This window comes from Manis javanica, chromosome 2 (assembly GCF_040802235.1).
Source record: "Manis javanica isolate MJ-LG chromosome 2, MJ_LKY, whole genome shotgun sequence".
NCBI lineage: Eukaryota > Metazoa > Chordata > Mammalia > Pholidota > Manidae > Manis > Manis javanica.
This window is the reverse complement of record NC_133157.1, coordinates 26250897-26265844: the sequence shown is the minus strand read 5'-3', so window position 1 is coordinate 26265844 and position 14948 is coordinate 26250897. Positions and strand designations below refer to the sequence as shown.

The following is a 14948-nucleotide window of genomic DNA, read 5'->3' as shown; positions in this document are numbered from 1 at the left end:
TGAAATGCATGTGAAACAAACCAGGTCAAGGGAGCACTGGAGCTTCTCTAACCCACTCAGCTGCTTCAGCTCAAGTCAAGAAGATAGTCAGGAGGGTGGAAGCTGGAAACAGGAAGCAGAAAGTGTCAGTAACAGAAAAAATGGGGATGACGATGGCATTTACCTCATTGGGCTGAGCTGGGGTAAAATGAGAAAATGTACCAGAAGTCCTAGAATAACGCCTGGTACTGAGAAAAGTACTCAATAAAGGATGACTAATTCCGTCATCAATTTCAGGAAAGACTGATCTCATTAGCTCATTGCTACTTTGACCCTTAAGGCATATGTCTTTAGATAAGAGCACAGAAGTGACTTTGCCAACTAAGTCCATGTTAAACTTATGATCTGAGGTGTGTGTGTTATATACTTGCCTGGCTGAGTTCCTGAATTGGACAGAATTATTGACTTCTTTCTGCTGACACTGTCTATAAGATGAAGAAAATGTTGAAGCAAACTGACTTGCCTATTCAGAACTTTATAGAAGAATAAATGGATCTAGCATTTTACAGAGAATCAATGTGAATGATCACACCTACGGGGTCAGTGCAAGGATGGGCACAGGTGGGGGATGACCAGTAAGAAAGACCAGTTATTGGAAGCAAGGCAGGGAATACGTAGAAGAAATTATAGTCACTTCTTTAGCCATTTAACTTTTCCCATGAGGTAATATATGACCTGGATTTTCTTATGTAAAATGTGTGAATTATAGAGGATGATATCCATTTTTCTTATCCACAGTAGAGAAAGGTACACTTGGGATAAAAGGAAATTGACACTGGATTTAGCATCAGAAAATCCAAATTCAAGTCTCAGCTCTGCTGTTTCCTAATTGTATAACCATGAACCTCACTTTTCCCCTTTTCTTAGTCTCTCTGGGCCTCAGTTTTCTTTAGATGTAAAATGGAGCTAATAATATTCACAGACTGTTGTGAAAACCAAGATCAAGAATGTGAAAGTTGTCTTTCAGAGGCAAGAGTTAACAAGCCTCATGCCTGCAGGGGTTACTGAGAGGAAATAAATGCTGCCACAGAACAGAGCCACCAGGGAGCTGGGCTAGTCACTAATTAAACGTGAGTCCCTGCAGCCTGCAGAGAAGACTGAAAGTCACTACCCAGTAAAAGGCCAAGACAGCTTTCCTGCCGCAGTCTCTCCAATGTGGTCCAAAATACGTCATCCCATGCATTCAGCCTCCTTGGTTTTGCCTGGAGGAGCAAATGATCATTTTCTGAGAGCTTTGCTTTGGATGCAGGGAGGTGGGGCACAGGAAAGGGAGAAAAAATGTATCAGGAGCTTGGAATCTAAAGAACAAAACAAGTGAAATGCTTTTTTGTGGGCTGAGGAAGAACAGGACAGAATCCTCAGTTTCTCGCCAATCCTCTGGGCCAGGCCTCTCTGGCCAAGCTTAAGAAACACTTCCACAGCAGGCAGGCAGAGGGTGTAGCAGAGAGAGGCCCTGAACCGGGGGGGTCCTTTCAGGGCCACTTAGTGGTCCTTGGGCTTCTGCTGGAGCACAGTGAAGGAGGAGGAGGACAGAGACAGAAAGGGGCCGGAAGGCGGAGGAAGGAAGCCCTTGGCCAGAGCCAGCAGGGGTTACTCTCGGTCAGTGCCCTCAGGTCCCCAGCTTGGGTTTCAAGATTGCTGTCATCTCTTTTGTTCAACATGAAAAAGAACCACAGCACTCAGCCACTTGAGAAGTGGGTGGAGCAGGCAAATTAAAAGAAGAAGTGGAGAAAGAGATAGCCTCAGCATCCAAGGCCCAAATATTCTTCTTAAAAGGATACCAGGAGGGGTCCCTGCCCTCACCCAGTCAAATGGAAAATGGCCTGAGGTGGGGGTTGGGGGGGGCGGGTGCTCTGGTACAAATTCTAACTCATAGCTCTACTTAGCCTAAGCTTGTCTGGCCATATAAAAAGAAAAAAAAAAAAAAAAAAGCCATGGACCATTTCTCTCCTATAAAAGGGTGGGTAAGAAACACACACAGTTGTTTCCTAGGTGTTTGTTGTTTTGGTTTGTTATCCTGGTGCTAGGGCCCTACTTTCTTCTTCAAACAATAGCTTGTGCCTGCTTTGCTGAGATGGCTTGACCCTCTCTGGCAGGACCAGAGCCTCTCTGGAGGTTCAGGGATCTGGAGAAGGCAGTAAGGCAGGGTACACTGGCAGCTTCCTGGGATGATTCCTTAGAAAGTTAAGAGGAGACTGAGAGCCAAGGGTCCATACAGCTTCAGAATCTCCCTGCTGTGCATCAGGGCCTGGAGTTCCCAACCTCAGAGGGCTTGCAGAGGGATACCGAAGACATACCTAAATTATCTCAGGTGCTGGAGTCTGGCTTACCTGGTTCAAATGTCAGTCCATAGTTTTCCAGTTACGTGGCCTTAGAGATGTCATTTAAGCTCTCTGAGCCTCTAGTTTTCTATAAATGGAGATCTACCCTACTAGGTGTATGGATTAGGTAAGCACTAATGAAGTGAAGTCCATAAAATACTAAATACTGACTTACACATAGCTGCAAGAAAAAATACAAGCTGAAAACTAAAGAAGTTCAAAACAAATGTTGATATAGTTATGGATAACAATTATGTGATGGGTTTCCAAGAACAGCCAAATATTTAGAGTTATGCTTCCTGAACCCTTTGAGGTGATTATGAGGGAAGCCAGGATCCTCACTTGAGATTAATGGGAGTACTACCACTTTAGAAATTATACATTCCTTGAAGCATTTTACATGTAATGTGAACTTGCATCAATTCAACAAACTTTTAAATGAACCCAAAATACTAGTGCTATGGTTCATAGGAATAATACTCTTGGTGCTCTTAGAAGGCAGGAGTCTATAATAGAAGAGATGCTGTATTGTGTCTTTGCCTTCCAAGAGGAGATGGACAGAGGGTCAGGTAAGCAGAGTTGTAGGGCTCCAGCCCTCTCTGCCACTGCAGAATCAGTCATCATTGAAATCAAGGGATGGAAAGAGACATCTGCTAAGACAATAGCATACCCATGTCTTAGTGAAGAGTTGGCAAGGTGGGAGAGCTTGCTGGAAGACCCTGGAATGAGGACTGATGTCAGCTGATAAGAAGCTGAATGGTAACCATATCCCAAAGAACCAGTGGAGACCGTGGCCCCAGAGGAGAAGGGTGACCTGGTCAGACTAGCCAGAAGCACTCTTGATGCAATGGGGGTGACAGGCACAGTTGAGTTCTGGGTTTTGAAGCCCAGAAGGGAATAAAAGGTAACACTGAGGAGGTAACACTGGCCCAAATGAGTTCTGGAGAAACAAAGGAAGAGACAAAGGGCCAACATTAGAAAAAGCGAGTAGATAGCTGGACGAACTCTGCATGGACTCTGTAAGGGCCAGAGAGGTGGGAAGGTGAGAAAGGATGCCCAGAAAATGCACAGGATGGAGAGGAGGTAAAAGGTCAAAAGTATGAAGAAACACAAAGTCCAGATAAAGGAAAGATAGATCAAACAAAAAGAGCGGACAGAAAAAGAGATGGGAAGAAAGGAGTTTGAGGCACTCAGTTTTCACTGATGAGCTGGTCTCCAACTGAAAAAGAGACCAGACACTGCTAACACCATTTGATGTGGGATTAAAATTAGCCAGAGTGATGTTGAGAGGTCTAGGGAGCGCAGGAAAGGAAAGGAAGATGGGCATACAAGTCAGGGGCTGAGAAGGAATTCTTTCCAGGGCCAAACTAAAGAAAAATTGTTAATATATATAATGTATAAACAGCTTAGTTTTTTCTTTATTTTAAAATTAATAAAATGTGTTAATAAGGGACATGGTGGTGATCTGTAGTCAGAGGAAGATGATTACCATTTTTCAAGCATCAGAAATATCATATGTATGATTTTCTAGAATTCCTAAAACAAGCTTTTGAGAAACCTATTACTACCATTTTTCAAATAGACCCAGAGAGGTAAATCTCCTACTCAAGGTCACAGAACAAGCAAGTGGTAAATCTGAACCCAGACACCTTTGGCTACAATGTTTTCTACCAGACTGGGAATTAAGTGAATGGCTTTATTCTTTAAAAGTGCTTCATCATCATTTTTGGCCTCAAAAACTGATGACGCCACCCATGCTTCCAGGTACTGGAATAGGGCAACATGGCAGCATGGTATGGGGGAATAATGTTGGGAACTGGGGCATACAAAGACCCAGATTCAATTCACAGCTTTATTCTGTGATCTTGGGCAACAGACATAACCCTTTCAAGACTCAGTTTCCTCAGCAATAAAATGGGGATGATAATACCAGCCTGCTAGAGCCTTTGTAACCCTTAAATGTAACAATATATTAAAATGTAAAATAGCATCATTACCTGGTGCAACTTAGTCTGTTGGACAAAGTGTCACTCTAAGATTGCCTTTTTTTGCCTCAGTGCAACAACAATAACAGGGCCAGAAGTGGGAAGCTTTCAAGTGGAAACAACTAGACTCCCAAATTGCTCTTTGCCACCCACAGGGTAAATAAATCTAATACTGGAAAAGTAAGAGACAAAAAACACTGTTCTTGGTGTTAACAATTCAAACTTCTTAAGGGCAGTCTGATATTGTGGGGTACACACTGTCCTGTAATTATGTTTTCTATTCTTGTCTGGGTAAAGTCAACCTTTGGTTCAATTTAGTTCAAGGAATATTTCAACACAGCAGTGCGGCACTGCATTCACCTAACTGGGACCAGGCCCCTACTCTGGATAAAAATCAACACCCTAGGCTCTGGGCTCTGGGCTACCGCCTGGCTGTGACAGGTCTGGGAAAACTTTCTGGTATTAGGTACAAAGGTTTCAAAATATGAAACCTTAAGGCCCTAAATCAGAACTTTTAACAAGTGCATACAGAACATGAATTACAATCATACAAAGATTTCAATAAATTTTCAGTTTGATGACATAATGTTGACACATGTGTCATCAGATCTCCCAACAAGAAGACACATGGCAGGCTCACAAGGACAGGAAACAAAGTTTGGGGCTGCAACCTCAACTTCAGTGGTTGCCCAAATGGAATGAAGGGGTTCAGCCAGGGAAGAAGTAGCTATGAGTCACAGGATGTTCTTTCTAGACAGACCTTGGGGAATGTTCCACCCATGCCTGTTATCCATGGAGCCGGGAAGCAGAGGAAGTTTGGCATTTCTCTCTGAGGTCCTCTGTCTCCATTCTAATTCCAGCCCATCCATGCCCAGGATCCTGTGACCTTAGGGAAGTTTCTGGCTTTCCTACACTGCTCTCTTTAGGATGTAATAAAAACAGAGTACAAAAGACTGATGACCCTTTTCTTGCCCCTTGTCAGTTGTGCTTCCTTAGGCAGGTTACTTAGCCTCTCTGAACTTCAACCCCTGCATGTGCATAAAAATGAACCAAGCCCCCTCAACTCACCTGATAGTTGTAAAAATGTAGTTACTAAAGTACAAGCTTCCTATATAACAGGTACTGTACTGATTGCTTTACCCTTAATAATTCACTTATTCCCCACAATATTGCTGAGAGAGGTTTTACTAATATTTCCATTTTTAGGAAACTAAAACAGAGATGTTATGGAATTCTCTCTGGTCACAGAGCTGGTAGGCAGCAGAGCCAGGATTTGAACCAAAGAAGTGTGGCTGCCAAATCCATTGTCTTAACATGAAATTGTACTGCTCAGTGGATGTTTTCAAAATGAAATTTTACATTCCCTTCCCTCAACTCTGCCACAGCCAACTATGTCGCCATGTCACCAAAGCCTGCCCAGCCCTCTGGAGATCGTGTCTTTTTGATTTTCAAAGATCAAAACATAATCAAAAGTCCATACGTTGGCTCTTAGTATTACAAGTAAATCCAACAGCCAAAAAGTTATGACCCTTTTCCCTAAGTAAAGTTCGGCCTAACCCACAGGACTGACTTCACGGAACTCCTATAGAGCCACATCACCAAAGCCAAAAAATAAAAAGAAGAGATATGTGCCATGAATATGCAGATAAAGGCAGCCATGCCACTGACACACAAAAATCTAGCTTAAGGGATGGCAAAGCTTAAGACCTAAGTCAGGATGTCAGGATGCATGTGGTATAGCCCAGGATCTCTCCTCCAGCCCTTGTCCTTTACAGCCTTTGACCTCAAAAATGTGGGATACCCTCCAAAGGACATCTCCAGCTGAGTGACAAAATGCCTAAAGTTCTTCCTTGTTCTTTTCTGGCAAGGTCCTCATAAGCTTCAGAGGGTTCTACATCCTGGAGAAGGAGTACTTCAGAAGACCCTGAATCAGAGGCTGTGGGGGGTCTGTTGTAACCCTAGTACTCACTGCGGATAGCTGAGATAAAGTACTCCAGGCCATGGCTAAGGCGATGTAGGATGCACACTACCTAACGTCAAGGAGCACAGTTCTCATAGACCATGGCACACATGGCATCTGCAGAAATGTCTAATTTGGCAGCCCTACATAACAGTTTGAAAGTCATGCCCCAACTGTCCCACCCACCAGGCCTGGTCTAATTTAGCAGATCCAGAAAAGTATTTTCTGAATTCCCACAAAGCACCTATTGGGCTTCTGTTAAAAAGTATCAGTGTGGCTGTAATTTGGTACAAGACCTAACACCTGGAGAGCTAAGATCTTGGCTGAGGATGGAAGTTGATGAATCCCATACACAAAGAAGACTGGGGATCTGGCATCCAGTGACTCCACAGACCCACAGTCCTGTCTGCTGGGCCAGGCTGCAGCTGACAGAGACAACATCCATTTACCTAGGAAGTGTCCCTGGGCCAGCATAAGCAATGGTGAGGCAGAAGGAGGAGCCATGAGTTGCAGCAGCAGGCAAGAGCCTAGTTAACTCTGGAAATGGGGATGGGGGCAGAGTTGGGGAGCTTTTTATAGGGAATATGAACATGGCCCATTCCAGGAAGCCAAGAAGCCTCAGATCCAACTAGGAAGCCAACTAGGAAGCCCTGACCACACTCAACAAGGGCCTGGGCCCACAGGGCCACCTAGAAATGAAGGAGAGTCTACAGTCAAGATTCAAGGATCTGGGCAAGAACCAAAACTCTGGGGCAAAGTGGATGTCTTGGCAGAATGTTCAGCAGGAAGCAGACTAATGAACCTGTTAAGTATCACTAAGCAATGTGTTTTGGTAGCTTAAGAGAAAATAAGCAGAAAAGACAAAGAAAAAGCAAAGGGACATCATCCTTCTCCAGCCCAGCCCTCACCCAGACAGCACTAGCCAAGCAGGCAGACCTTGGCCTGGCTGGTCTGCTGGTCATCCCATCTTAAAATGTCAGGTTCACCAAAGAGTGGGAGGTGGGCTGGAAGGATGAAGAGAATGAGGGTGGGTGCAGGAGGCAGCTAAGGAAGGAGCAGTTCTTCTGTCTGGCAGGAGCAGATGTAGGTTTGGGGAAGCCTAAAGCTGACATAACCTGGGGAACTCTCCTTACAAAAAAACAGTATTTTAAAATATAATACTCTTGCAATTTTTGGTAGCTAAAATTCCTACCAGGGCTTTGGAAGAGGGCTATGAAAGCGAAACTTCCTCAGCTTCTCAGTAAATCCACTTCTGGCCTCTGGGTTCAAAACAGCCCTGCCAGTAGTTCTGGAAGGTAAACCTTGTAGAAGAAAGAGAGCCAAGACTGTTTTAAGAACTTTTGTTATTATTATTAATTAGAGCCCTGTTGACTAGGGTTCACACAAGGGTATCAACTCGAAAATTACATGTGCTGGGATTTTATACTTTTCAAAGTGCTTTCATTTGACCCTTGAAATGCTCTGTGAAGGAGAAAAGGTAGGTATTCTCTCTCACCTTCATTCCACAAATATTCACTGATTGGCTACAGTCCAGAAGACAGCCCATATCACTGGTTAGTCCCAAGAGATTCCCCATCCAAGTACTGGCCAAGTTTTCAAAATGAAACATTTTCAGGTTGTCATGCCGATGTTCCACTTTTGAGGCAAGGAAAGTTGAGGTCCAGAGACATTGGAACAAACTGGCAAAGCCAGTCAGCCAGAAACAGAAGGGGAGGTAAACCAACTCAGATTATTTTATCAACTATGTGCTATGCCCCACCATCAGTCATCTACAAATATCATCTAATTTGCTGCTCAACAACCCTCAGGGCAGCTAATCTCCATTTCCCAGGTAACCTGAGGGTCAGAAAGCATCTAATTGTGCCCAAGATTCACACATTATGAGGGACAGAGCCTGTTCCCAAAAGGAATCTTAATACAAACCTTGAACTCTTTATTATACAAGTGTTTTTCAATCTTCTAGCAGTTACAGATCACTCTCACAAGTTTTACCGTATTCATGTGAAACAATGTATTCTTAAATTTTTTTCTAATTAATATCCTCTTAGGCAACAAAACTGATGAAACTGCAATTTGATATGGGTTAAAAATTAAGTTATCATCTGTGTACTGCCTGAAATCATCTCAGATGCCACACAAAACTTACTCAGAGAAACACTCAGCCTTGTCAGTCTGCATCTAACAGAGACAGAACCTAGACCTGTCATTTTTTTCAAAAATTTCTGAGAACTTGTGCAATATTTGTATTTCCACTGGGTTGCAATCATGATAGGAACTTAAGAACAAATGCTCCTCATACTGATTCCCAAACAGCAATTTAACCACCACTCAACTTATGTGGTTGGAGGTTTAGGAAAAAATAATAAAATGTCAAAAAAGTTCTAGTGATGAGAACATGGAATAAGGCCCCTCTACAAGACTTCCTACAGGAGTTTCTCATTAGGGTGGTTTCAAGAATAATCAGATTTTTCAAAGATTTAATGCTTAAAACTAGAGGCCTTCTCAGTAGAAAGATTATTTAGAACAGCGCCAGACAGCACTATAGAAAGAGAACTGTATGCAGAGCAGCAGACATTTAGCTGTGTTCCATTCCTAGAATATCTCTCTGGTGGCTGTGCAAACTTGGGAAAGTCACTCGCCCAACCCTCTATGGATCAGATTCTTTTCTAGAATAGAAGTTCCATATGAACACAGGGCATATCTGTTTTATATATCTCTTCTTCCCAGCAGCTAGAACAGTGGCTGGCACATACTAGATGTTCAATAAATACTGGCTGAATGATTGAACCGATCAACCCATTTACCTATAAATGAACTAAATGGCCTTTACAGTCTTGTCCAGTAACTGGAAATAAGACAATGCCCTAGCCCAGGAAATCATGGGACTAGAAGAGAGTATTTGAGGAGAGATTGCCATATTCACAAATTATCTTTGGATAGTCTAATGGATGTAACAGACACAAGATGAAGAACAAAATAAGTTCTCCAACTAGATCACAGAAACTGGGCCTGGTGACCTAGCACAAATGACATCAGTGGATTTTTGAGAACTTGAGTGCTAGTGTCCAGAGGGGCTACTAGTCTCCAGTGGACTGATCCAAACTTCAAGCCTTATTGTCAGCAACTCCAATGAGAACAAAGAGAGCTATTTGTCATGTTCTTGCATGACAGGAAATGACAAGAAGCAACAGATATACTACATGGCACAATAAGAATCTAAAATGGTTTTGGTAGGATGAGATGACATAGGGAAACTAAACATGTAAAACAGAAAAGAGATATTTTCCCTTTAGGTTCAAAAAGTTGATAGCACAATTAAGAAATAAAGACTAAGTAACTTGCAATACTGTGTATTTATAAAACTGCAATTTTGGTTGGCTGCACATGATCACGATGCAACAGTGTGACTGGATGCCAAAGAGCCTAATGCAATCTCAGATGTCATCAACAGAAATACAGTGCTCAGAACAAGGGAGGCAAAAATCCCTTTCTGTTCTGTGCTAGAATACTGTCGTAATTTCTGAGAAACTTCAAGAAAGGCATAGTCACACTGAAACACAGCCAGAAAAGAGAGAGGCAGAAGTCAGGGAAAATAAACATTCCAGAAGGAAGGACGTTTAACCTAGAAAAATCAAAGACTTCAGGAGATGAGGGGGGAAAACACAAGAGCTATCTTTAAATATTTCAAGGGAAACAGAAGTAGCCTCATTCTCTAGAAGGTATAGCAGGGTAGTGAATATTTCCTCATCATTAGAACTGTCAGTATCTGAAATGAGTGACCCTGAGAGAGGTAGGTCCCCATCTCAGGAATCAGTGTGTGGTAGAGAACTTGACGAGGGCAGGACTCCGACCAAAAAGCCTTCCAATCCTGAGAGGGACAGTACAAGAGGGCTCAGCCCATCATGCTGTGAGTAGGGGCATCAGTGCAGATAAACACAGGTCTCTGAGTCAGGTTCTATACTGACATGCTCCAGTCTTGGATTCTCTCAGAAATCTGAAGTGCTATTCAAATTCAGCAAAAAGCTACTGATTTTTACCTGGAAGAAGCATCATTTCTATGCATTTCCCTTTAGACTAAGGCCTGGCTTAGTACTACAATACAGGCAAAGAAAGGTGAAATTGATTTAAGAAGTAACTGCAGGGCAGAAAAAGGAACACACTGGGTGAATGGAGAGAAGTGTAATGAGCACTGATATGATACAATCAATGTCAGAGGCGATCTCTCTTCAGAGCTGTACAGAGAAAGTTTTTTGAAAAGTAGGTTTGTCTTTTCATCCCCACTTGTCATGTCTCCAGGTGCTCTAAGAAGAAAATCAGTTCTGTGTCTAAGAAAGCTCCCACTAAGATCAGAAATGAAACTCTGTTTAACAGCTTACCCCCATCAACCAATCCACTTCTCCAGCTGTGATTCACTGACACACAAGAATAACATTGGCTCACGTTTATTGAACATCTACTGTGTGCCAGAAACTGTGTTAGGTTTTACGTTTTACACTGCAAGTTACCTATTATTTAATAGCTGAGGAATTTAAGGCTCCGAGAGGTTAAATGGTTTGGCCAAGATGTCACCACTCCAAAATAATCCTAGTTCATATTCACTGACTGCTTCCTATGTGCAAAATGCTGTTTTTAAGCAATTAAATGTTTTATCCCATTTATTCCTCAAAACTATCCTATCAGATAGATTCTCCTATTGCTCCTATTTTACAGATGAGAAGAGTGGCCCAAAAGGGACTAAATGACTTTCCACGAAGTCAGAAACCTACAAAGTAATATATCCTATTATTCTTTTCCTCTGTAGAATAACCCTGGCTCTGCCTCCGGTCTAACGGGCAGGGGCCTCCAGTAGATCAGGAAGGATGGATGCTTTGATTGGTGGTTGCTGCCTCTCTGTGTCCTGCCATGGGCCAGAAACGTGTGCATGACCAAGTACCTACAGGGCAAGGAAACAGCATCCAGATGACCTGGACACACACTGGGAGTGGTCTGGCTGAGAGCTCCTCAAAATTGAGCCAGGAGCCTAAGCAGTCACACGGTGCTTTCTGATGAGAAGTGACACCTCCTCTGTGCCCCCACACACAGTGTTGCCCCCTTTGTCATCAGGCCCCACATTACCCACTGCCTCTTTCTCTGCCCAGGGAAAGCGAAGTACTGTCTTCCCCAGAAAAAGCTCCAATACAAGTCTGGTTTAAACCCCAGCACTTTATACCATTTCTTCTTTTGTCAAGTGGATCACAAACTGAGAGGCCTTTCAGCAAAAGCCTCCCCAAACACCAAACTGAATAAAAAGTATTTTCCTGGAGCTGTGGCAGCAGTTGGCCCATGATCAAGAGTCACTTATCACTGATATTGTTTAGAACCACGAGTGCATGAGATGATAAGAAGATCATTATTGCTTTCAAGTTCTCTACAGACCATGCCCACCATCATTGCTTGACACCCAGGGACTGCTCCCATTGCCCACTGCCCTCTTGGTAGGCCACTACTTGGGAGGCTGCCCCATGACTTCTGCAGTCAATGTCTCGGTCATCAGACTGCCTGATCCACAGACACTTCCTCAATGGCATGCAATAAACTGCCTGGGACTTACCACAACAGAGATAAAGATTTCACTTTTTAAGGTCAGAGTTCAAATGCCTATCAGACTAAATCAAATGACTAGGGGAAAGATGCATTGCATTTTCCTTTTAGAAATAAATGGTTAACTTTCACTTATCCACATGAAGTTGCAACTTTAAAAGCTCTTGCATGCACAGAAGTATCCCTTGTATAAGAATTTGCCCATTCACTATAACCCACATGGCCAAATGCAAAAAAATGAAATTGGCAGCAACTGCACCCCTAATTGTCCTAAGTTTGGGCTGTGACATTGATCTCTGGGGATTTTTCTCATGTCTTCCCAGAGGAAGCCAGTGTACTCACTGTCTTCCTAGTTTCTGCTCAAATACCTCCTGTAGAGAGCCCTCAAAGCCCAGCCACTGAGGAGAACAACCCTACAGGAAAAACTAAAAGAAACAAGCTCTCAGCTGCCTGGGCTGCTATCTCTCCCGGGTGCAGGTCAATTTCCAATTATGAACCAATACACAGAAGGCTTTTGCTTACTTGAGCTGGAACTTTCAATCTGCCGCAGTGTTCTCAGAACTTTGTGTATGTCTTTTATGCTGGTGTCTTTCTGGCTATATAAAAGAAGCCGCTGAGCATCTGAGAACAGGCGAGACACACTGCAGGAAGTGCAAGAAAAGCCCCAGTTAGGCCAGCTGCCTTTCCAGCTTGAACAAAGCATTTTCCAGGAACACAAGCCCCAGCCTGGCTGCCACGTCCTTCATGGGCTGCCCCTGGCCCACTCCTACTGCTCCCACACGCAGTTTCACTTCTACCTAGTGCTCCCAACTACCCACCCATCATCCCTGCCCCAAATACTCTTCCCCATGTGTCTTACCACCATTCAATGCCCAGCCCATATGCCTCCTCTCCAGGAAGGCCCTCCATACACACATACACATCTTTGTACCCTCTTTGCCCAGCTCTTACACCCCCAGTTTCAGACGCACAGTAAATGCTTGCTGAAAATGTTGGCTAATTAACAGATACAGCTGATGTGCTATGTCTCCTGACTTACCAGCCAGTTTTGGGGGAACAGTCCCCAACTACATGACTTGTAGCTACACAGCATTACTCCTAAAATGTACCAAAGTAAGGTCCCAGAGTCTTCAATCCCAGGAACAATTCTCCCTGCCCTCATTCTGTGGACTTTATCACACAAACCCTTACAAAAACAACTTCACTCAAATCCAATCATTCAAAATTCTCCAGCAGTTGAGAAGGGAAGAAAAATATTAACAATCTGGGAAAGAAAACATGATCTGATACTTACATGGATTTGTTAAAGTTTCCAATAACCCCAGGAGCCTCACCAGGAGTTGGATAACGGAAACAGGGGTTATTGGCATTACAGATAATCCCCTGAATCCAAGGAAGTGTTCCTGCAGAGGGCATGGCTTTGTTTGGGAAATGGCCTGTTGAGATCCAGGAGAAGAAAAACACAAGAAGAAACATTAATTCTTCAAATCAATTTTGAGACTTGATAGGAACCTTTATTGCTTTTGATTTATTTCCCCATCTCAATCTGTCTATCTCCTTCCCCACATCCCAGGACCTGCCATCTCTGGAGTAATCCAACACTGAGCTGGAAACTTGGCATTAGAAAGCAATTCTTAACCTATGTGGCATCTCCGTAGAGTGTGATTCATGACAGCACCCTTGGGAAAGTGGTAAGAGGGGTAGATCAGACCACAGACAGAAAGCACCTGGTGCACGGCAAGTCCTCCATCATTGCTAGTGCACCTCCCACCACCAGCCTCACCTTTCAGAGACATAAAGGGGCCTTGGGATGACCCAATCCAAGTCCTTTACACTAAGGAGGAAACTACGGCAAAATAGAGTGGGTGATGTAGAACACTCAAGAAGTCAGTGGGCAGGACCCACATGTCTGAGAGCCCAGTCCACGCTCCTTCCCTTAAACCCATGGCCCCATTATATCCTAGCTCTCCTGAAGCCCCTCTGGTACTGTCCTCTGTTGGCCAAGTATGTGAGTTTCCCCTCCTCTGACAGCCCACAAGCTCCTTAAAGGCACCACATAAATGTGCTGACTTGGGGCTGGCTGTCATCTGTGAAGCTACAGTTGCTCATTGTTGCTGCCCTGTCTCTTATCAAAACAATGAGCCCATTTAACTGGTCATCTCCTCACTACCCTTCCCCTGCCTTGTGGAGGAGCTTCCTGCAAACAGATGACTTTGGTGTATTTGGGCTGGTTTTAGGCATCAGAGGCACAGCCTTGTGTGTGACACTCAGCTTATGAGAAGCAAAATAAATGTGCCCTGGAATCAGGGGCTCTTTACCTAAGAACCAAGCATGTGTGTATTCCTCTGGACAGAAAAGGCCATGGCTGCAGCTTTCATCATATTCTCAGGGTTATCTGTGATCACAGAAGACTTAACCATATTAAGACCCATAGTGGTAGGTGGTGAACAGCCATGTAGCTTCATAGGATTTCGGGTCAGGCCAACTGGGATTCATATCCAGTCCTTCCAACTTGCTAAGCAGCAACTCTGGCCAGGTCACTGAACCCTAGCCCTGAACCCTAACCCTCAGTTTCTTCATCTGTAAAATGGTGACAAAAATACACTCTACTTCACAGGCAAATAATGTAGCAGAGTACCTGGCTCAATGAATGGGCCTGTGAAGATTATCAAGTCACTTTGTTGGTGAGCCTACAGTAGTCCTTACTCTGCTATTATCCAGCTGGAAACATTCTATCTCATGGCTACCACCATCACCCAAAGCATCAACCCTGTTTAATACATCTTACTCTTTACATGCAAATGTGCTAACAGAGTCTCCCCAGAAGTTAACCCATAGCCAGGATTTGCTACATTTTACATTTCAATATTGGGCTCCTTCTGTCTTTTTCTTATATCCATATTCCAACCACAGGCAACATCCAGAGCAAGGATGTAACAAGATCTGACCACTGTGGCCACCCTCTGCAGGGACTCTGGCCTGTTGACCATTTACTCAATTAACCTCCTTATCTCCCTGTTAACAGTTCAAGGAAAACCAAATAAGGTCCCTTGCCTAAGTCAG

At 43.7% G+C, this 14948-nt stretch overlaps 1 protein-coding gene across 5 annotated transcripts in view; it reads right to left on the bottom strand.

Moving 5' to 3' along the window:
• ABCA1 (ATP binding cassette subfamily A member 1) overlaps positions 1 to 14948 on the bottom strand; it is a 122626-nt gene that overhangs the window by 74351 nt on the left and 33327 nt on the right. For all 5 annotated transcript variants that reach the window (XM_073226824.1, XM_073226818.1, XM_017680011.3 and 2 more), the window contains exons 4-5: positions 13180 to 13321; positions 12408 to 12526 (exon numbers count right to left, since the gene is read on the bottom strand). In XM_073226824.1, coding sequence (XP_073082925.1) covers positions 12408 to 12526; positions 13180 to 13321 — 261 coding nt within the window. The remainder of the gene's footprint in view (positions 1 to 12407; positions 12527 to 13179; positions 13322 to 14948) is intronic.